General features: G+C 39.9%; 1 protein-coding gene across 1 annotated transcript in view; it reads right to left on the minus strand.

Moving 5' to 3' along the window:
• MALRD1 (MAM and LDL receptor class A domain containing 1) overlaps nucleotides 1-22732 on the minus strand; it is a 731799-nt gene that overhangs the window by 137415 nt on the left and 571652 nt on the right. The window contains exon 34 of the mRNA XM_057304733.1: nucleotides 21121-21322. Coding sequence (XP_057160716.1) covers nucleotides 21121-21322 — 202 coding nt within the window. The remainder of the gene's footprint in view (nucleotides 1-21120; nucleotides 21323-22732) is intronic.

Here is a 22732-nt window from a genome sequence, read left to right on the forward strand (position 1 = left end):
GAATGATATTAGCTCTATAAAACATCCAGATGCAATTAGAGAGTATGCCTCATCTTAACCTCAGAAATGACATTCTTAAAAAAATGACACTTTCAAATTAAAGAAGAAATTTTGGTTCTTCTGTCTTAAGTTTGACCACTAAATCAGATTTTCCTTGAGAGTAAAGATATTTTACACAGTAAGTTAAGCACTTTGGAAAGCTGCATTCGCAGTTTTAGAATTTTGTGGAGGGAATTGTCATTCTACCAGTAGGTAGTTTATAAATGTTTTATGGCCTTCATTTGGGAAATCTGGCTCCTGAGACCCTGGTCAGGGCTGAGTCACAGAAGTAGACACCGCCATGGGTTTGTCACACTGCTCTTTGCCCTCGGCTCTTGATGACAGCTCAAAGGTCACGTGCTGCCATATCTAAAGGGCCAGTGGAATCATAACGGACGGCAAGACACTGCCCTAGCAGGAATCCTGAAGATAATGTGGTTCAAATCCAACTGACTTATTTTACATATGCGGATCCTGAGGCCCATAAATTTTGAGTGTCCAAAGACACAATGCTAATTTAATACATTTTTAGCACATGAAACTATTCTGCAGCAATGGTTTAAATCAGCTCTAAGCCAAAACCTAAAGCGTGAGCAAAGACTGTTGACTTGCTGCAATTTCCAGAGGTCAGAAATAGATGAGAATACACATAATTGCACTAATTTGCTGGACCATTATTAGTGGAATGGTCCTTACACTTCATATTGTCTCTGTGACAGTTGTTGATGGACTCATCAGTACATTAAGGGGAAAAACAATAGATAATAGTGGGGACCATTTCAGGAATACGTTTGCGTCCTTTACATTTTAAAACAACTTTTATTTATAAACTACTTAAATTATATATAAGATTATGTATTACATCTTATATAAAAGATATATAATTATAATCACTTAATTATATAGAAGCTATAGATTATATATGATACGTAAGATTATATAAGAATTATAATTATATAAGAATAATTTGTTTTATGCATTAAGATGGTGATGTGAATTTATTTAAAAAACGAAATTTGAAAGTTCCTCTTCCCCCTGACTCACTCAGTAGTGGTAATGTAGCTATGATATATTTAGACGTAAAGTCTGTGGTGAAAGCCATGTATCTGAGGGAACCTCTCATGGAAACCAGCATATTGAACTGGGGTAAATGCAGGACTTTGAGACACGGCTACCATGTTCTTATCTAACGACTGACAGGTCAGAGTGGCACACGGAGTTGCAGAGCTCCAGCGTACACACCAGAAACCCAAACTTAGAAGGTAGACTGGATTTAAGTTTTTATACCTTTATACACACACACACACATACACATACGCACACACACACACACACACACACCACATCCATTAGATTAATCTCACATTTAAGGAAAGGCAGACAGTCTTAATTTGATTTTTTTCTAAAATATTTTATGTGGTAAACTTTTATCTTTATGAGCTGAAAAAAAAAACCATGAAGGAATTAATTTTCCATATTCCAAGATAAGCACAAATTCCTTATGCTTCTCTCCTGTTCAGAATGGTGTGTGTGTGTGTGTGTGTGTGTGTGTGTGTTCCCTTACCTTTTTCCCTACATTAGATACACAAATATAAAACTATCTCTTCTATTTGGAGATAGCAATTCCATTATTTCAGAAATCTTTACAGCAAGAGGTACTCAGAACTCACTTGTTCTAGGTTGTTCTTTACAAGGATGTTGGTGGGCTCATGCTGTGTTTTGTGGACTCTGTCTTGGGCTGCCGGTCTTCCTCCACCAAGATCAAGGTGTTCTTTTTTTTTTTTTTTTTTAATGTTTTTTTCTTATATTATGTTAGTCACCATACAGTACATCCCTGGTTTCTGATGTAAAGTTCGATGATTCATTAGTTGCGTATAACACCCAGTGCACCATGCAATATGTGCCCTCCTTACTACCCATCACCAGCCTATCCCATAGCTGCCAGGAAGTTTTTAGGCAGCTCACGGCTGAGTCCAGCCCCAGAACTGCCCTCTGCAGTTACACCCCCTCCCGGGAATAGCTCCATTCATTGACAGGCGCACGGAGGGTAAAATGGCCCAGCTCCTGCGCCTCAGTTAGGGATATCTCTGAAAGGGCCAGTGTGGTTCCAGAGCACCCCCCTTGCCCCCTGCCTGTGACATCGTGACATCGCTGCACCTGCATCGCCCCCTACCATCCCTCTGCCCAGTCCTGGTCCCTTTGCTGCACGGGGCTTGCTGCCGAGAAAATCTCCAGTTGGCTTCCTGCCCAGGAATCTGTACCTCGGGGTCCACTTCCTGGGCATCCCGACCAAAGACACTCTCTAACCACCAAAATGTATCTTATTTTAAACTGAATTCCTCTGAATCACTTCTCAAATTTTCCACTAAAGTATTTCTGATGCAAGAGGAACATGAACTGGCCTCCCTAGGGGAGTCTACACAGGCTTGTAGCCAGAAGCTGTTCTCCGTGAGCTCGGCCTTAAGTCTCTTGTTTTAGCTAATGAAAATTCTGTATTCTACTCCAGAATATAACCGTGCCTTTTTTTTTTAAATATAAAAACCTTCCTCCAGGTATTCAAATGAAATGAGTATTCTGGAAAGATGTGGCATATTTATCTTCCGAATTCAACGCGTTCTGCTGCACAATCCCTTTGGGAGGTTAATAAAGTGTTCCTAAAATTTTAATACATGTATTTATTCTTGGGTGTCACCCATGCAGCCAGTTAATCACTCCAGGTGATACCTTTCTCGTATAATTCTGTAAACAATGAACAATATTAATTGTTCTTTTTTATAACCAGGATATTCTCAGCACCATCTTAAATACATACTACTAAATGGAAAAAAAAAAAAAGTCAGTCTGAAAAGACTACATGGCGCCAGATTCTAACTATACGATATTCTGGAAAATGCAGAACTGTGGAGACAGTAAAATGCTCACTGGCTGCCAGGGGTTGGGGGAAGAAGAGGTAAATGAGTGGAGCACAGGGGATTTTCAGAGCAGGGAAAGTCTTCTGTATGACACTATAATGGTGGATACATGTCATGCCATAGACTGAGTGTTTGTGGCCCCCCAAATCTCATGTGCTGAAACATGATGATATCTGGAGGTGGGGCCTTCCCGAGGTGATTAGCTCATGAGGGTAGAGCCCTCATGAACATAAAAATAACTCTTGCTCCTTCCACCCTGTGGGGACACAGCAAGAAAGCATTGTCTAAGAGAAAGCAGCAACAATATACGTCAGAATCTATTCTAGCCTGTAACTCATATTGGATGTTTTTCTTCTGAAGTTTCTATGTTCTAGTTTCTCTAAATCCCTTGAAAAACTCAACATTTAAAGTACACCATACTTTTGGGGTGGCTGGGTGGCTCAGTCGGTTATGTGTCCAACTCCTTTTTCTTTTTTTTTTTTTTAAGTTAAGTGTCCAACTCTTGATTTCCGCTCAGGTCATGATCTCAGGTTTGTGGGACTGATCCCCGTGTCGGGCTCCACACTCAGCACTGAGCCTGCTTGTCCCTCTCCCTCTGCTCCTTCCCCTGCACTCTCGCTCCAGTAAACAAAATCTTTAAAAATAAATAAAGTACACAATACTCTGACAAATGTAGCAAGCACACTGCTATAACTTACCAGGCCCCGTGATCTGCTTAGTCAGGTTGTCTAAAACCAAAGGAACTAAAGTGCAAGGCCAGTGAACACACAAGGGGAACGGTGCCACGTCAGGCCCACCCCAGCATGGTTTGTGGGAACGCACCGTGTTGCTCACTACGTGAGGGGCTGCCTTGGTGGGAGAGCGTCACGTGCTCAGAGCAACACTAAGACCTACGCCAGGAAAGCGAGCTGAAATAGCACATTCAGGGCTAACAGTCGTTTCCACAGACCCTCAGGTACACCGTCAGAATGGAGACGGTGAAAGAAAGTACGAGAGGGAGAAGGTTGCTCACATGGTGGAGACTGTGACAGAGGGAGAGACAGGAGCAGGACAAAAGACACTTCAAGAAAATGGTGGACTCATTATGACAATGTGATTCACTGTTGAACTTAAACGCACTTCTTGCTGCTAAGTCAACATTTCTCAGGCTGTATCTGAAGGGAGGTATTGCGTGGACCTGAGGCGGGGGCAGGAGGAAGCCAGAGGCCGGTGTGAAAGCTCAGCGCATGTGCACACGTGCGCACGCACACACACACACACACACATATACTATTTCCTATTAGCCATAGGGGAAAGCGTCTCAAATGAATTACAAGTCTAACGTGTGTTGAGATCAATAATGAAGCGTATCGCCTGTTGCAGTTTGCAACTATTTACTCTCCGTATATTAGAGCCGATTCAAGGCTGTACCAACAGTAAAGTGACACTCACTCCCTGAATCCCACCAGGGATGCTTCCTCCAGGGGAGAAGTGTGGAGGTACAGCTCGCGTCAGAAAGTGGTCCTAAGTCACTGCCTTTTTTTTTTTTTTTAAGATTTTATTTATTTATTTATTTATTTACTTATTTATTTATTTATTTGACAGAGATAGAGACAGCCAGCGAGAGAGGGAACACAAGCAGGGGGAGTGGGAGAGGAAGAAGCAGGCTCCGAGCGGAGCAGGGATCCCAGGACCCTGGGATCACGCCCTGAGCCAAAGGCAGACGCTTAATGACTGAGCCACCCAGGCGCCCCCTAAGTCACTGCTCTCTTGCCTGCATCGCATGAGGAGTGTGATAAGGACATGAGCATTCGCTTGTGTGTGTTTCAGCAGAAAACGGGTTAAGAAATGCTACTTTAGAGTATAGGGGATGTGTATGCAAGTTTGTTTTGAGAAGAGCGATTCTGAAACCAGCAGACAATCCCACAATGGAAGCTATACTGGCACCTTCAAGAAAGAGCAGCTGTGTCACTGTGACCGCCTATTTGCCACGTCTTTGCTCAATTTTTGCTCCAAGCTGTGATTTCACATTGAGTTTGGACAATGCAAGTCGGAGGTGGAGAAGTCGCAAACTTCGTTTGAAAATACAGTGCCATCTTAATGTCCAAAGAGTTAATGGCATGAGGTGTGTGCTCAATAAATATTTCTTAAACTGATGGATAATAAATCAATGGCTTCAATAGTTTTACCTTCCTTGATAATATGCAGTGAAATAACCAAAATGGATAAAATAAAGAATGTATTGACAAACCGACTATTTCCATTGATTTAATAAGCCACAAAACAGGGTAGATCAGAAAAATAGAAACTGAAAAGTTCTCTAAAAATTCACCTTCCAAAATATTTTAATAAATGTATAATTCAGCAATTAAAGCTATCATACATTCATATGGGTACTATGGGTTTTTACCAATTGCTTTGGAAGTTTTATGGGATTTTACATAAAGGACTTTTACAAACGACACTCTCTATATGAATAAATCTGCCCTTTTTGTTTTGCAATAAATCTCAGGATAGGGAAATGGAAACAACAACAACAACAAAACATCTGGGATAAAGGGGAACCAACATTGTTAACTAACATTCATATTCCCAGTAACCAAGACATTCCTCTGGACACCACACTCTGCCTCATTCTGTGCTCTGCACAGTTATAGTTCCTGACATTTAGGGTATTTCTTTGTCTTCGTACAGGATGTCGAGTTTCCTTAGTCACTCAGTTTGGGAAGCAGTTGAAACATCTTTCTTATACCAATAAAAATTACTTCATACTGATAATTTACAGTGAAACAGTGAAACGTTCTTATGATTTTCATATAAAGTCAATAAAAGCCTAAAGTCCCAAGGATAATCAGATGGATTTTTATCTTTATGATTAATATGTTTAGTGAAAGCAAAATTGATTGTCTTTTTTGAAAGGAAAAAAATGTGCACAAGGAAGTTCAGTTTTAAAGAGCAGGAAGTAAGCTCTTGCCAAATATTGCCATACTCGATGACATAAGTGGTAAAATGCTCACTGTAAAATACATCAGTTATAAATTGGCAATTGTTTGTCTCTGGCACATATCTCATTAACAATACTCAAAAAGATCACAAAAATTATAAGACTACAGGAGGGGGAAAATATATATATATATATATATATATACATACATACACATATGTATATATTTAATTTTAGTTCTTCAGAACTCTTGGTTTGAGGGTATTTTGAGTTATAATTTTATGTTCATATTTCCTGAAGGACCCTTCATAAAGTATAAAAACATTCATTTCTTTTTTCATTAATAATGGTTCTAATTTGGAGTCCTAAGAGAATCATTTTGATCTTATTTAATTTCCATATCTAATAGCTTAAGTATTCCTGGAAAGATGGAATGTGACCTCTGTTTGGACTAAGAGAAACAGAAGAGTGTGGCGCATACAGAGACGTCTGGGGAGCATGCAGAGTACGTGAGAAGTCTGGAGGGCTTCTTCGGCTTGTCAGAAGGGCTACACGAACGAGAAAAGTCAAAAGTCTGACAGAAGAGACAAAAGTAAGGGAAATCTAAAAGCTTCCAGAAGTTGGATCCAGTGTGGAAGCTGATAAGAGCCTGAGAACAGATGCCAAACAGAAAGTGATAATTATTTGCAAAGTGAAGAGCTGCAGCCCCTCAAGGCTAAGCTCAAACAAATACAGAAGCTCAAAGAATTTCACGATGTATGTAGACAGACATATAATGCCTTTATATGTGTATATGTGCATTTGTGCAAATACTGTGTATATGCACGTATGCATGCGTGCACACACGCACATCGGCGGGTGGTTTGAAACCACAGAGCTCTTCACAAGTGACAGAAATGGTGGAGGAGAAGGACTGGGTGGGGGGTGGTGGGCAACATAAAGAAAGAGCACACGAGGCCGTGGAGGGGTGAATACCCTACTGCCTGAGTTCCCGTTCTCCCTCAGCTCAGATGGAGAGGTCGCACACTTGAAAGAAAATCAAGAATATATTTAGGGGAAATCAAGAGCTGAGAAAACAGAACCTACTTCAGAGGCCCCCAGAGAGTTACCACTTTTACTCCACATCAACATTTGCCATGATTATGGCCAATTCCTTCCTAACGAAAAAATAGTGATAGCAACGTAAATGACTGAAATGGCATAAATGAAGAATTTTCTGCCCTCATCTAACCCCAAATAATCTAAAACGTGTGTGAATGTGGGAACATATATAAAAATATAAAATGTTTCTGGTCATGTCTTTCTTGTCATGAGGCCTGGAACCCAGAGAGACCCTAGTGGATTAACAGATTCATTCCTATTTTATCATTTCCAGATGGTGCGGCAGTTCCTGGCCGACTGTATCTATGCTGGTGTGGCCTCTGTTATGCACAATGTTGGACCGGGTTACGTACTTGACCTAATCTAATGCTATTGTTCACTTGGTAGCTCTGGCCCACATTAACTGCAACTTTATTGAAAAGTTAAAAAAAAAAAATTCCCCAAATGCTGAACTCTTGACTTCTAATTTTAGGGCCATTATTATTAAATACATTCCTTTTTAAATTCATGCTTCATATTGCCTTCAGTTTACATTCCCCAAAGGAAGACTCCTGCTCAAAAATGGTTCTTCAAAGCCTTATAGGATTAAATCCCCTGTCCTTGCAGGATGAAGTACCACTGTTCTGATGCCTGACTCAGCCTCTCCCATGTTCTCCCTCTCAAACCTACGACTGTGGAGGAAATAATGAACGTTTCAGATATGATGGCATTATACTCTTTGCTGGCTGGGAAGGGACCAGGAGAGAAAATGTCATTGTCAATCCTGTGAGTGGGAAAGCTTTTACTTAGAGAAATTTTGAGTATTTTGGCACCAATCGATTATTAGATTTTTGTCTAAGCGTAGTAGGCTTTAGATGGGGAGTGGGAAGCTATCTCTCCATCACACACCAGAAATATATACACTGAAGGAAACCGAAAGAGTTTTAAGCAAGCTGTAGGTGAGGGAATGCTGTTCAATTTCATACAGACTTTAGAAACACCTGCTATACATGGCTCAGGAGGGCCGAAGGAGAGATGATTTACTGAGGCAGGTGGTGGAGAAGACCACTCAGGAGTCAAATATAATTCTATGGTGGTCTTTCAGAGTTCTCTCAGCTGTAGTGTCTTGACTACTACTATGACCGAACCAGAGAAAATGACTGTGATAACATGATTTCCAGTTAATAGGGCACTGGCACTAGAGAGAAAGATAAACAGAGCTATGTTTAATTTCATCAACATTAACTTTTGAAAAATATTAATCAGTAGCTTTACCTCTAAGTTCAGAGTGCTGTATATGCTTATTATTATTTTAAAAAAACACATAATTTTTAAGATTAATTTTTGCCTTTCTGATGAAATGATTAAAAGTGATTACTTTGAAGTATATTGGGTTATCTTGCCCCATAAGGGATTCCACAGAAGGCTTGACTAACATTACGTTAATTATATTACAATCAGAAAGACCAGAAGGAGCAAACAGCAAGGTCAGGATATTCTAGAACTTGGACTGATCTCCTAATTGATCAATCATTTGCTCCATCTGGCGGAAAAACCCAGCCCATCATTTCTTTAGACCTGTTTTTACCAAAACCTGGTTATTTCTCTAACCTCATGTTTTCTATTTTGAGCAAGTTTATATTAGCGAAAATAACTCATACATATAAGCCCATTTGTTCTTCGTTAAGCCAAGAAACTTGTGTTTCATTTGTTGTTGTTGTTTTCTATTTTTGGCACTTCCCACTATTTCCAGAAAGAGTAACCAGTTCTTTCTGGGTAAAATGTTGTCACATGCCAATAAGATGTTATCAGGAAAACTCTTATCAGAATTGTTGAAGTCACTTGATTTTTAATTTAAAAAAAATCTTCTTAAAACAGATTTTTTCTTTCTTTCTTTCCTTCCTTCCTTCCTTCCTTCCTTCCTTCCTTCCTTCCTTCCTTCCTTCCTTCCTTCCTTCCTTCTTTCTTTCTTTCTTTTTAGTGAAGCAGTGTCACTTTTTTATTCTATTTCTTAGGCAACAAACAAACAAACTTGTTTTCATAAAGTCTGGATGTTTTCCAGGTAACAACATATGTGTTCCAGGGAATTCGGAAAACCATAATAAAAGTAGACTCTACTAGCCCAAGAGAACAAAACAGAGCCAGATTGACCTTGGCAATGAGAAGCTCCCAGAATCTCTCAGACACACTTGGCCTGGTAAAACAGTTGGCCCTATTTCTGAGTGAAAAGAAAGGATTTAGCAAAGGTTATGATAATTTCCAAACATGAGTAGGAATTTAGGAATTGATTACTGTTTTCATATGGTACAGAAATGGCTATATCACTACACCATATTTTGTTTTAGGCATCATATCACTTATACATTAAAGTATATATTATGTATATATTTATGTGCCATACATACAGAAATATAGATGTTTCTATGATAATCTCAGCGTTCACATAAAAGCATTCACCTTTAAGACACAGTTAGAACAGTAACTTGTGGTTAATCTTCAGGATCAGAGGGAGGCACTTGTCAAATCCAGCCAGGCTAACGGAGTAGGGTTCATACCGGGACTGAGTTTTCCACGGTTTTCATTTGGATTTTTTCCCCCTAATTTAACAAAATTCCTTCCAGCCTGATAATCAGCAAGAAATCAAGTAAGAACCATCTCATAGTATAAGATGCAAGTTTCTCCAAAAGCAGACAAGGGGGAATCCGGGTCTTATTTGCATAAGTCTGCCTGGTATTAGCTTTTAATGCCATTTTCTGGTTCTTGTGTTTTGTTTTTCCTTTAAATGTAATGCCGCTTTCTAGATTAAAAAGGAATCATTGCATCCTTTGATAAACTGTGAGGACTTCATGACCCACAATAATAGATTTAAAGTCTAACAATATTCTAGAAACCAATAAGTGAACTGGGATTGACTGATTACCATTTTCTTTCAGCTTTTTTGTAATCATCACTATTCATTTTAAAATTAGGCTCATGAATCACTGAGTCAAAATTATAAAAATGAACCATACATTAAAATCATGTTTTAAATAATTTATCTATAATTACTATATCACTTCCGATATAAAATGAATATCTATTCTGTATCATATGCTGACTTGAAATTTATTTTGTATTTTTCTCAATCAACCTAAAAGTTAAAGATCACTCATTCTCACTAAAGTTAAAACACACACACACACATACACACACACACACACACACACAAAACAAGATAATGACAATGATTTTTTTAACATGGACCAAAAAAATGACAGAAAATAAACCATGCATATCACAAAATACCATGTAAGATATATTATAGGAGAGCTGCAAACTTCAGGCTAAGATAATCTGCAACAGGGTTTGGCTTCCTGCGGGGAGTATTAAGGATAAATTCATGAAAAAGGCAGTTTTTCTCTGCTCTTCAAAGTGGAAAAGCATTTACACAAGGGGAGGTAAAGGGCAGGGCATTCCCAGCCAGAGAAGTGGTGGGACCGAAGTCATGGAGGTAGAAGACTATGGGGCATGGCTGGAGAGAGGCAGGGGGTCCTATTTCGAGGGATTATTTCACAGACAGAGACAGATAAGTCAAGAATTGTACTAAAGGATACGAAACTTATTTAGTTGGTAATTGAAAGCTTCTAAGCATTTTTCTTCTTCTTTATAACTTGCATGAATTCGTGTATTTTGAATAGTTTCCCTTTTATCTCTCCTCTCTCCGTTTGAGTACAGACAGATAATTTATTATTCCTGGTTAACTTTATAATTTGGTCCATATGCTGCAGAGTATGCAACCTTGATCATGATTAAAGAGAGAACTGGCCATCACGCAGACCTGGATGATGTGGAGATTAGATATGACAGTATAACCTAGGGGACCCTGAAGCATGGGCTTGGTCAAGGGTATGCTTCCAACCAGCAATTTTAATTCTGACGGAGTGACACAGAGACCGTTAGAGATCACTGAGTGATGGCAGGGGAGTACATAGACCAGTTTCCAAAGCAAATATGCAAAGACAGTGGAATTAGCCAGTTTTACTCTCTGATTTACTTCATCTCACTTGCTTCCCACTTGTTTTTCTGAGTTAGATTCTCAGTATTCCATTTAATTTTTGAACTATCCAAAATCCTTTCAACAAACTTAGTTCCTACGTACGTTAGCTCAAGTCAGACCCTGTTGCTTGGAAAAAAAATTTTTTTTGTTACTGTGTTGCGTAAGAAAGATGCCAGATCTACTTTTCTGGAACTTACTCTATAATAGGTCCTAGAAGATGAATTTGGTAGTTCTCTATGTGTCAGTAAATTAGATAAATCAGTTATGCAGCCATTACAGAGATTCTGATGAGTAATAAGGATACCTTGAACTAGAGTTTGAGCAGTAAAATGGAAGCAAGGGGAGAAAAAGAAGGCCAGTCTATAGGATTTGCTGCCTGAGGTGTGTTTAGAGTAAGGTAACGGAGGGTTAAAAACACAAACAAATAAAAAAAAAAACTTATATTCATAACTGCCCTTCCAATCCAAATTCAGGAGAGCACACGGTAGACTCCCAACCAACGCCGGTTGAATGAAGGGCAGGCCTGCTCAATTCACCAACACACTGAAGAGCACTGAGCCTCTCTACCTGCAGCGACACCTCCGCTTTCACCCGTCTGCCCTTACCCCTGCACCCCCTTACCTGTCCCCGCCTCCTTCTCTCTGCATTCTCTCCCTTTCTCTGTCATTCTTCTGACCCTCTGTACAAATCCAGCCCTGCACGATCATAAGACGGTAAATCTGGAAGGGGCTTAAGAGATCGTCTACTTCATTTCCCTGATGACAAAACATGGTCTACGGAGTTAAAATGATTTTCTCAGAATTATACAGTTATTTAGTGACACAGACATGATTTAGACTTTAGTCCAGCTGTCACCTCTCCACCACTCAATACATGTTTACTCCAAATGTCACGTACTGCTTTATGCAACCTCCCTCCCCAGATCTTCAAGTGAATCCAACGGAGTTGCGTGCTTCCTGGCATGTCACTATGGGGGTCCTGCTACCCCCGTTAGAGAAACATTGGTTTAATTGATGATTTTATAAAAACATCTGCCTGAATCAACCATGAAGCACGGCTGTAAAAACTATAGCTGGAGATTCTGGATTTTGGATGGGGGTTTGGTTGGAGGCACTTCTTTTACAGAAACTTACAGAAAGAAGATACTGCTTAATGGCAAAGGTCTTACTCTTTATTCATGCATTTGTTTTTTAACTGTCTTCAAAAGTAGAATCTGTTCTATGACATAGTGGGCAACAACCTACTTATATTTAGGCAAATGTTAGTGACTCTGCTCACACAGTCAGCTATAATTGTTATGATTATTTAGAATAATACTAACTTCTCAGCCCAAATTTCCTAGTCCTTGTGTTAGGCTCTGGAGATGAAACAGACAAGCTCCTCTTGCTCTTGAGGAGCTCAAAATCAGTGGGAAGTGATGTATAAATGCATGTATGTATGTATGTATGTATACATATATGTATATATGTATGTTTGCGTGTGTGTGACAAGAGCTAAGAAAAAGTAGGGGAAGGAAAGAAAGGGAAGATACAGGACAGAGAAGACTGATGGAACAGTGACTGGGAGAAACTAAGAATGGAAATGACCAAGAACATTTACTCTAGGGGAGGGAGGAGTTAAGATGGCAGAGGAGTAGGGGTCCCCTTTTTCAGCTGGTTCCCTGAGTCAAGCTGGATAGGTACCAGACCAGCCTGAACATCCACGGAATCAGCCTGAGACGCAGGAAGATACATCTAGATTTCTACAAATGAACATCTCCAGCGCTGAGTATTGAGATACGAAGCGGGGAGCCGTGAAACCGCGCACAGATATCGGAAGATAAACGGAAGGGGGAGGGAGCCTCCACGTTTGTGCGTCGGGAAGCAGTAGCCACCTGCCCGGGGGAGCGGGTGGACTCACGGACAGCACCCACGAGAGAGCTGACTGAGATCGTGAGCCCAGGAACGTGCGCGACCAGACTGAAACGGAGCTCTGGTGCGCTCACTGGATCCAGACTGAGACTGGGAGCTCTGGGAGCGCGCAGGGGTGGCTGGCAGCTGGAGGCTGGCGGTGTTAGAAACACAAAGGACAGAGACGAACCGGCCCTGGAAGTGAGGGCTGGGATGCTGGGTGTGGGGCACACATCCTGGGAACGCTGCAGGGTTGAGCAGCACCAACAGTAACAGAGTTAAAGTGGCCAGAACATCAGGGGAGAATGGTCCGCGATCCCTCTGTTCTGAGACAGAGGCTGAGATTTGGTCACTGCTGCTCTGACTCTCAGAAGAGGCACAGCAAACCGCCAGGGAAAGCCGCCAGAGAACAAAAGCCTGGAAAGACCGGCTCACAGTGTGCCCATCCCCGTACCCCCTCGCAGGGGACACGGAGACTCTACCCAAACAGGGCTGCCTGAGTATCAGTGTGGCAGGCCCCTCCCCCAGAAAGCAGGCTGAAATATCAGGAAGCCCATATCCCTAAGATCCCTATAAAACAAGGGCGCACTGCCTCAGTCCCGGTCAATAATTTGGGCTCCGGACAACCCCGCAACCTCTCCTCATCAGAATGACGAGAAGTACCCCCCACCAAAGAAAAGACAATGAGTCTGTGGCCTCTGCCACAGAACTAATGGATATGGATATAACCAAATTATCAGAAATGGAATTCAGAGTAACAATGGTCAAGATGATGTGTAGACTTGAAAAAAGTATTAACGAAAATGTTAATGAGAATAAGGAATCTCTAAGGGCGGAAATGAGAGCGAATCTGGCATGGTGCACTGGGTGTTATACGCAACTAATGAGTCATCGAACTTTATATCGGAAACCGGGGATGTACTGTATGGTGACTAACATAATATAATAAAAAATCATTAAAAAAAAGGAAGTTAAAAATTCTATGAGCCAAATGCAGTCAAAACTAGAGGCTCTGACGGACAGGTTGAATGAGGCAGAAGAACGTATCAGCGAATTGGAGGATGGGTTAGTAGAAGAGAAAGCTAAAATAGAAACTGGGCTCAAAAAAATCCAATCTCAAGAATGTAGGTTACGGGAGATTAGTGACTCAATGAAATGTTCCAATGTCAGAATCATCGGCATCCCTGAGGGGGAGGAGAAAAACAGAGGTCTAGAAGAGATATTTGAACAAATTGTAGCTGAAAACTTCCCTAATCTAGCAAAGGAAACAAGCATTCGTGTCCAAGAGGCAGAGAAGACCCCTCCCAAGCTCAACGACGACAAACCTATACCACGTCACGTCATAGTGCAATTCGCAAATATTAGATCCAAGAATACAGTATTGAAAGCGGCCAGGGCATGGGGCGCCTGGGTGGCACAGCTGTTAAGCGTCTGCCTTCGGCTCAGGGCGTGATCCCGGTGTTATGGGATCGAGCCCCACATCAGGCTTCTCCGCTATGAGCCTGCTTCTTCCTCTCCCACTCCTCCTGCTTGTGTTCCCTCTCTCGCTGGCTGTCTATCTCTGTCAAATAAATAAAAACTAAAATCTTTAAAAAAAAAAAAAAAAAAGAAAGCGGCCAGGGCAAAGAAATTTCTCACGTACCAAGGCAAAGGTATCAGAATTACATCAGACCTGTCTACACAGACCTGGAATGAGAAAAAGGGTTGGGGGGGGGGACATTTTTAAAGCTCTTTCAGAGAAAAACATGCAGCCAAGGATCCTTTATCCAGCAAGGCTGTCATTCAGAATGGATGGAGAAGTAAACACCTTCCAGAATTGCCAGTCATTAACCAATTTCGTAACCATGAAACCAGCCCTACAGGAGATATTAAGGGGGGTTCTATAAAAGTAAAAAGGCCCCAAGAGTGATACAGAACAGAAAGTCACAATTGATAGAAACAAAGACTTTACTGGCAACATGGTATCATTAAAATCATATCTCTCAATAATCAGTCTCAACGTAAATGGCCTAAATGCTCCCATAAAGCACCACAGGGTTGTAGATTGGATAAAAAGACATGACCCATCCATTTGCTGTCTACAAGAGACTCATTTTGAACCTAAAGATACATCCAGACTGGAAGTAAAGGGATGGAGTACCATCTCTCACGCCAATGGACCTCAAAAGAAAGCTGGGGTAGCAATTCTCATATCAGACAGATTGGATTTTAAACTAAAGACTATAGTTAGAGACACAGAAGGTCACTATATTATTCTTAAAGGATGTATCCAACAAGTGGATATGACAATTATAAATATATATGCCCCCAACAGGGGAGCAGCAAGATACACAAGCCAACTCTTAACCACAATAAAGAGACATAAAGATAAAAATACGTTAGTAGTAGGGGACCTCAACACACCACTATCAGAAATAGACAGAACACCCATGCAGAAAATCGACAAAGAAACAAGGGCTTTGAATGCCATACTCGACGAGTTGGACCTCATAGATATATATAGAACACTACACCTCAGAACCAAAGAATACTCATTCTTTTTTTTTTTTTTTTTTTTAAAGATTTTATTTATTTATTCGACAGAGATAGAGACAGCCAGAGAGAGAGAATACAAGCAGGGGGAGTGGGAGAGGAAGAAGGAGGCTCATAGCAGAAGAGCCTGATGTGGGGCTCGATCCCACAACGCCGGGATCACGCCCTGAGCCGAAGGCAGACGCTTAACCGCTGTGCCACCCAGGCGCCCCAAGAATACTCATTCTATTCTAATGCCCATGGAACATTCTCAAGAATAGACCATGTTCTGGGTCACAAAATAGGTCTCAACCGATACCAAAAGACTAAAATTATTCCCTGCATATCTCAGACCACAACATTTTGAATTTGGAACTCAACCACAAGGAAAAATTTGGAAGAAACTCAAACACTTGGAGACTAAGAACCATCCTGCTCAGGAATGACTCGATAAACCAGGAAATCAAAAATCAATTTAAACAATTTATGGAGACCAACGAGAATGAAAACACAACAGTCCAAAACCTATGGGATACTGCAAAGGCAGTCCTAAGGGGAAAATTCATAGCTATCCAAGCCTCACTCAAAAGAACAGAAAAATCAAAAATGCAGTTTTTATATTCTCACCTCAAGAAGCTGGAACAGCAACAGAGGGATAGGCCTAATCCACGCACGAGGGAGCAGCTGATCAAGATCAGAGCAGAAATCAATGAATTAGAAACCAGGAGTACAGTAGAGCCGATCAACAGAACTAGAAGCTGGTTCTTTGAAAGAATAAATAAAATTGACAGACCACTGGCAAGACTTATCCAAAAGAATAAGAAAGGACCCAAATTAATAAAATTATGAATGAAAAGGGAGAGGTCAACCAACACCAATGAAATTGGAAGGATTATTTGAAACTTTTATCAATAGCTTTATGCCAATAAATTAAGCAATCTGGAAGAGATGGAGGACTTCCTGGAAACCTATAAACTACCAAGACTGAAACAGGAAGAAATTGATTTTTTAAACAGGCCAATTAATTATGAAGAGATTGAAACAGTGATAAACAACCTTCCAAAAAAACAAAACTCCAGCACCGGACGGTTTTCCTGGGAATTCTACCAAACATTCAAAGAAGAAATAATACCTATTCTCCTAAAGCTATTACAAAAAAATAGAAACAGAAGGAAAGCTACCAAACTCATTCTATGAGGCCAATATTACCTTGATCCCCAAACCAGGCAAAGACCCCATCAAAAAGGAGAATTACAGACCGATTTCCCTAATGAATATGGATGCCAAAATTCTCAACAAGATCCTGCTAATAGAATCCAACAGTACATTAAAAGGATTATCCATCATGACCAATTGGGATTCATCCCTGGGATGCAAGGGTGGTTCAACATTTGCAAATCGATCAGTGTCATAGATTTTATCCAGAAGGAAAAAGCCAAAAATCATATGATTCTCTCAATAGATGCAGAAAAAACATTTGACAAAATACAGCATCCATTCCTGATTAAAACTCTTCAGAGTGTAGGGATAGAGGGTACATTCCTCAATCTCATAAAAACCATCTATGAAAAGCCTACAGCAAATACCATTCTCAATGGGGAAAAGCTGGAAGCCTTTCCCTTAAGATCAGGAACACGACAAGGATGCCCACTCTCGCCACTATTATTCAACATAGTACTAGAAGTCCTTGCAACAGCAATCAGGCAACAAAAAGGGATAAAAGGTATCCAAATCGGCAAAGAAGAAGTCAAAATGTCTCTCTTCACAGATGACATGATACTCTATATGGAAAACCCAAAAGAATCCACTCCCAAACTATTAGAAGTTATAGAGCAATTCAGTAATGTGGCGGGATACAAAATCAATGCTCAGAAATCAGTTGCATTTCTATACACGATTAAGGAGACTGAAGAAAGAGCAATTAGGGAGTCCATCCCATTTACAATAGCACCAAAAACCATACATTACCTTGGAATTAACTTAACCACAGACGTAAAGGATCTATATTCTAGAAACTACAGATCACTCCTGAAAGACATTGAAGAAGACACAAAAAGATGGAAAAATATTCCATGCTCATGGATCGGAAGAATTAACATAGTTAAAATGTCCATGCTACCCAGAGCAACCTACACTTTTTTTTTTTTTTTAAAGATTTTATTTATTTATTTGACAGAGAGAGACCCAGCCAGCAAGAGAGGGAACACAAGCAGGGGGAATGGGAGAGGAAGAAGCAGGCTCCCAGCATAGGAGCCCAATGTGGGGCTGGATCCCAGAACACCGGGATCACGCCCTGAGCCGAAGGCAGACGCTTAACGTCTGAGCCACCCAGGCGCCCCAGCAATCTATACTTTCAATGCTATCCCGATCAAAATACCAATGACATTTTTCAAAGAACTGGAACAAATAGTCCTTAAATTTGTATGGAACCAGAAAAGGCCCCGAATCACCAAGGAACTGTTGAAAAAGAAAAACAAAGCTGGGGGCACCACAATGCCGGATTTCGAGCTGTACTACAAAGCTGTGATCACAAAGACAGCATGGTACTGGCACAAAAACAGACACATAGACCAATGGAACAGAATAGAGATCCCAGAAATGGACCCTCGGCTCTTTGGGCAACTAATATTTGATAAAGCAGGAAAAAACATCTGGTGGAAAAAAGACAGTCTCTTCAATAAATGGTGCTGGGAAAATTGGATAGCTACATGCACAAGAATGAAACTTGACCACTCTCTCACACCATACACAAAGATAAACTCCAAATGGATGAAAGACCTCAATGTGAGACAGGAATCCATCAAAATCCTAGAGGAGAACATAGGCAGCAACCTCTACGACATTGGCCAAAGCAACCTTTGTCATGACACATCTTCAAAGGCAAGAGAAACAAAAGATAAAATGAACTTGTGGGACTTCATCAAGATAAAAAGCTTCTGCACAGCCAAGGAAACAGTCAAAAAAACTAAGAGGCAGCCCACGGAATGGGAGAATATATTTGCAAATGATGCTACAGATAAAGGACTGGTATCCAAGATCTACAAAGAACTTCTCAAACTCAATACGTGAGAAACAAATAAACAAATCATAAAATGGGCAGAAGATATGAACAGACACTTTTCCAATGAAGACATACAAATGGCTAACAGACATGAAAAAATGTTCAAAATCATTAGCCATCAGGGAAATTCAAATCAAAACCACACTAAGATACCACCTTACACCAGTTAGAACGGCAAAAAATTGACAAGGCAAGAAACAACAATTGCTGGAGAGGATGTGGAGAAAGGGGATCCCTCCTACATTGTTGGTGGGAATGCAAGTTGGTACAGCCACTCTGGAAAACAGTGTGGAGGTCCCTTAAAAAGTTAAAAATTGAGCTACCCTATGACCCAGCCATTGCACTACTGGGTATTTACCCCAAAGATACAGACGTAGTGCAGAGAAGGGCCATATGTACCCCAATATTCATAGCAGCATTGTCCACAATAGCTAAATCGTGGAAGGAGCTGAGATGCCCTTCAACTGATGACTGGATTAAGAAGTTGGGGTCCATATATACAATGGAATATTACTCAGCTATCAAAAAGAACGATTTCTCAACATTTGCTGCAACATGGACGGCACTGGAGGAGATAATGCTAAGTGAAATAAGTCAAGCAAAGAAAGACAATTATCATATGGTTTCTCTCATGTATGAAACATAAGAACTAGGAAGATCGGTAGGGGAAGAAAGGGATAAGGAAAGGGGGGTAATCAGAAGGGGGAATGAAGCATGAGAGACTATGGACTCTGAGAAACAAACTGAGGGCTTCAGAGGGGAGGGGGTGGGGGAATGGGATAGGCTGGTGATGGGTAGTAAGGAGGGCACGTATTGCATGGTGCACTGGGGGTTATATGCAACTAATGAATCATCGAACTTTACATCAGAAACCAGGGATGTACTGTATGGTGACTAACATAATATAATTTAAAAAATTAAAAAAAAAAAAAGATCATCTACTCTTGGAAAGACAGAGGGTTTTCCCTGAGACAAATAGTGACAAAAAAAGAGTTTGGTTGTGGATACAGGCACATTTAGAGGTGGTAAAAAAAAAAAAAAAAAAAAAGGTTATGGGAGTTTGTTATGAAAGGGGGTTATTTTCTATTCAAATGATATGAGAACATTGGCAGTATAAAGAAAGTTCATGGGAGCAGCTGGGAGATTTGAGGATTATTGTAGAAAAGCAGTGCCAGGGAATTGGAAATAGATGTGTGTAGGACCCTTGACCACCAGCTAAGGTGATAAAGCAAAAGTTTTAGTGGTTCCAATGAGCACGACCAGCAGCAGCCTGGAAAATACAAATGGTTATAGTAACCCAATTCCAAAGACTGATAAAACCAGTATGACCGAACATGACCTGGATACTTGTATTTATTCTAGAGAGTTAGTCTGATAAATAAACATGTTAAGGCATGTGGCATACTTAGCACTATGCCTGGCACTTAATTAGAACAAAAATGTATCTTTAAAAAATTGGACATAAAATAATTCAAAGTGCTGATTGAGAATGGAATTGAGATGTTAGATCACTAGATCTGTGATTATTAGGGAGAAAAGTACAAAGCAGCTGTTTTATGGAAGAAAGCAAGATGCACTGAGAATCTGCAATTGTATTTTTTCTTCTTAATTATGTTTGAAAACAGGTTTAGGAGGAGTAATCAGGAAGTAGAGGATATAATGATCAGATGAAATTTTCAACCCTAAAATTTCAGACAGGATAAGATCCAGGATGTAAGTGTGGAAGCTGGTTATGGAGGAAGAATATTTATGAAGGTAACTAGAATTGAAAAGGTCAACATTTTATAAAGGCTGAATGACCTGGAAGTTGAAATTGCCCAGGATTTAGGATCCAGAGAAAGACAATTAGGAGGATAAGAACTCAGATGTGTGGCCTTAAAAAGAAGAAGCTTAATTTTTTTTAATTTCTATTTTTTTTAAAGTAATCTCTACACTTAGTGCAGGGCTCGAACTTACAACCCGAGATCAAGAGTTACATGCTCTACAGACAGAGCCAGCCAGGCGCCCCAGAAAGAAGAAACTTCTAAATAACTCTGTAAAAATAAAATTTCGAATGAGGCATAGGGTAGCCAGAAAGACAATGACCCTATTATTTAACATTGAAAATATGAAGACTTTATAAAGAACAAACGGCCACTTAGGCGGAAGCATCATAAATAGCAGAAATTCAGATTTCAGTTAAGGGGGTGATTTCTTTCAAAAAGCATTATTGACAAGACTCTTGTTTTGACTAAGAATTCTAGATTGTACAGTAGAAACAGTGAGGAGAAGGGAAATGACCCAGGGAATAGGGGAAAGATTATATGGATGGAAAAGACACTTTGGAAGATGATAGGTGAGCAGAAGGATCCTTACCTTGTGTAGTTCTTGTGAACCTTTAGAAATAAAGAAAGTAGACAACAATGTCGTTCTAATGAAACTAACTTCCCCCTATGTCTCTTAAAGGACTGTAATCAAAGTAATTTGGTTGCCTAGAGGACATGGAAACTTGATGGTTAAGCTCATGGGCAGAAAAACTTTACCTCCTACAACATATACTGCTCTGCCGTCAATGTATGAATACTACTGGACCTGGAAACAAATGTTATTCATCAGGAAGTCCCAGTTCTTCGATATTTGGATAGTAAGAACAATCCTTGCACACCCCATCTACTAAAGAAACCACTTACCTCCAAAGACACATTCTGGGGTGAAAGTGATGTCATCAAGGGCAATAAAGATGTCCTCCTTTCCAGCCAAATCAGCTTCAAATGCCACTTTAAATGCACTGTTACTGGAGAGAGGTACATGTCCATACATCCAACCGGTTCTTTTGTTTCCAATCACTGACCACACGAGGATGTTTAGCCCAGATTCCTCAATGGTATATACCTAATAAGGGGGGCAAAAAAAGAAAAGGTGACTCTTTATGGTTTGGATGGTAGAGATATATGGGCGTCCTGGTTGTTAATGGAAGAACGGAGTCTGGCAATGGTACAGCATGACACCTTGACTATAATACGTTCTATCTGCACAAATTGGGGTTACAGAGTGAGTTATATTTTCTTTAAGTAGTCAGACCTTTGTTTGTTTTTCTCATGCCAATTTCTGTGTATCACGGCCAAAACCTGTAACTATCTTAAGAATCTAAAAGAGCAGGAAGGAGCTATAAAACTAGAATTTCTCGTTGCTAAAGGACTTTGTCTATGTTTCCCCAAGGTTGTTTTAAAAGAACACTTATCATAGGTTAACATGACCATATACAGTCATTTCAGAAGCCAGAGTAATGTGCAGAACATATTTACTATTTTGATAAATAGGGAATCTTCCTGAATTAACTACCTAACATCAATACCCAGGGCTTTTTAAATACAAGGACTAACAGATTCAACACATAAAAAGTGAAATAGCAATAAAGTTAGCTTTGAAACCAACCACCAGGACAAGTTCTAATAATCTTTTTGAACAGTAAAAAACAATTCAAAACAAAACAAAAAGTGCCATTTCCTAGTGCTCTTCAAAAAAAAAAAAATCTGTATTTTAAACAACGAAAACAGTCAAGGCTATAAACATATTTTTCTACATTACCTTTCTGTACCTAACTTTCAGTTATCATTTCCCTAGAAATATATACATATATACATATGTATAAATGTATGTTAGCAATCACTTACACAACTCTTTCTTTCACATGGGGAAAAAATATGACTCAGAGAAAGGAAAACACATAATAGGAATTTTCTTCTACTGCAACAGTATTTTTGTCCAATGACATGGCTCCCTACTAAAAAATCCTACTTTCTCACTTTTTTTCTTAGTATCAAAATTTATCTAAAGATAATTTATCCTGCAAAAGTTTATCCAAATTTTATACTATCAGGAGAAAATAACACCACTCATTCTGTTGCATGTAATGATATGATATTATATGGCATTCCAGAAATACTCCCCAGAGCCACCAAATTACCTAGAGCCAGAAACTAGCATGCTGCTACTGTTCACTATTACAGAAAGTCTAAGTCAGAAATCCAGCTACTAATGGAAGTTAAAAAAAAAATTAAAAATACATCAAGATGATCATAGAGAAAGAAAAATGGAAAAACGTGCCCAAAATTTGGAAACCTGAAAAGTGAGATTTAACATCAACAGTATGGAGAAGTACACATTTCCTAAGAGAAAAGCACTTTTTATATTGATCCCTCAATAAATGAAATAAACTAAAAGTCAGTATGAAGGGAATCTGGGTCAACTGAGTGTTTCCAGTCTCACACGTAAGCAGACACTCATCCCAAAGGTCTAAGA

Source organism: Ursus arctos, unplaced genomic scaffold (assembly GCF_023065955.2).
Source record: "Ursus arctos isolate Adak ecotype North America unplaced genomic scaffold, UrsArc2.0 scaffold_30, whole genome shotgun sequence".
Taxonomy (NCBI): domain Eukaryota; kingdom Metazoa; phylum Chordata; class Mammalia; order Carnivora; family Ursidae; genus Ursus; species Ursus arctos.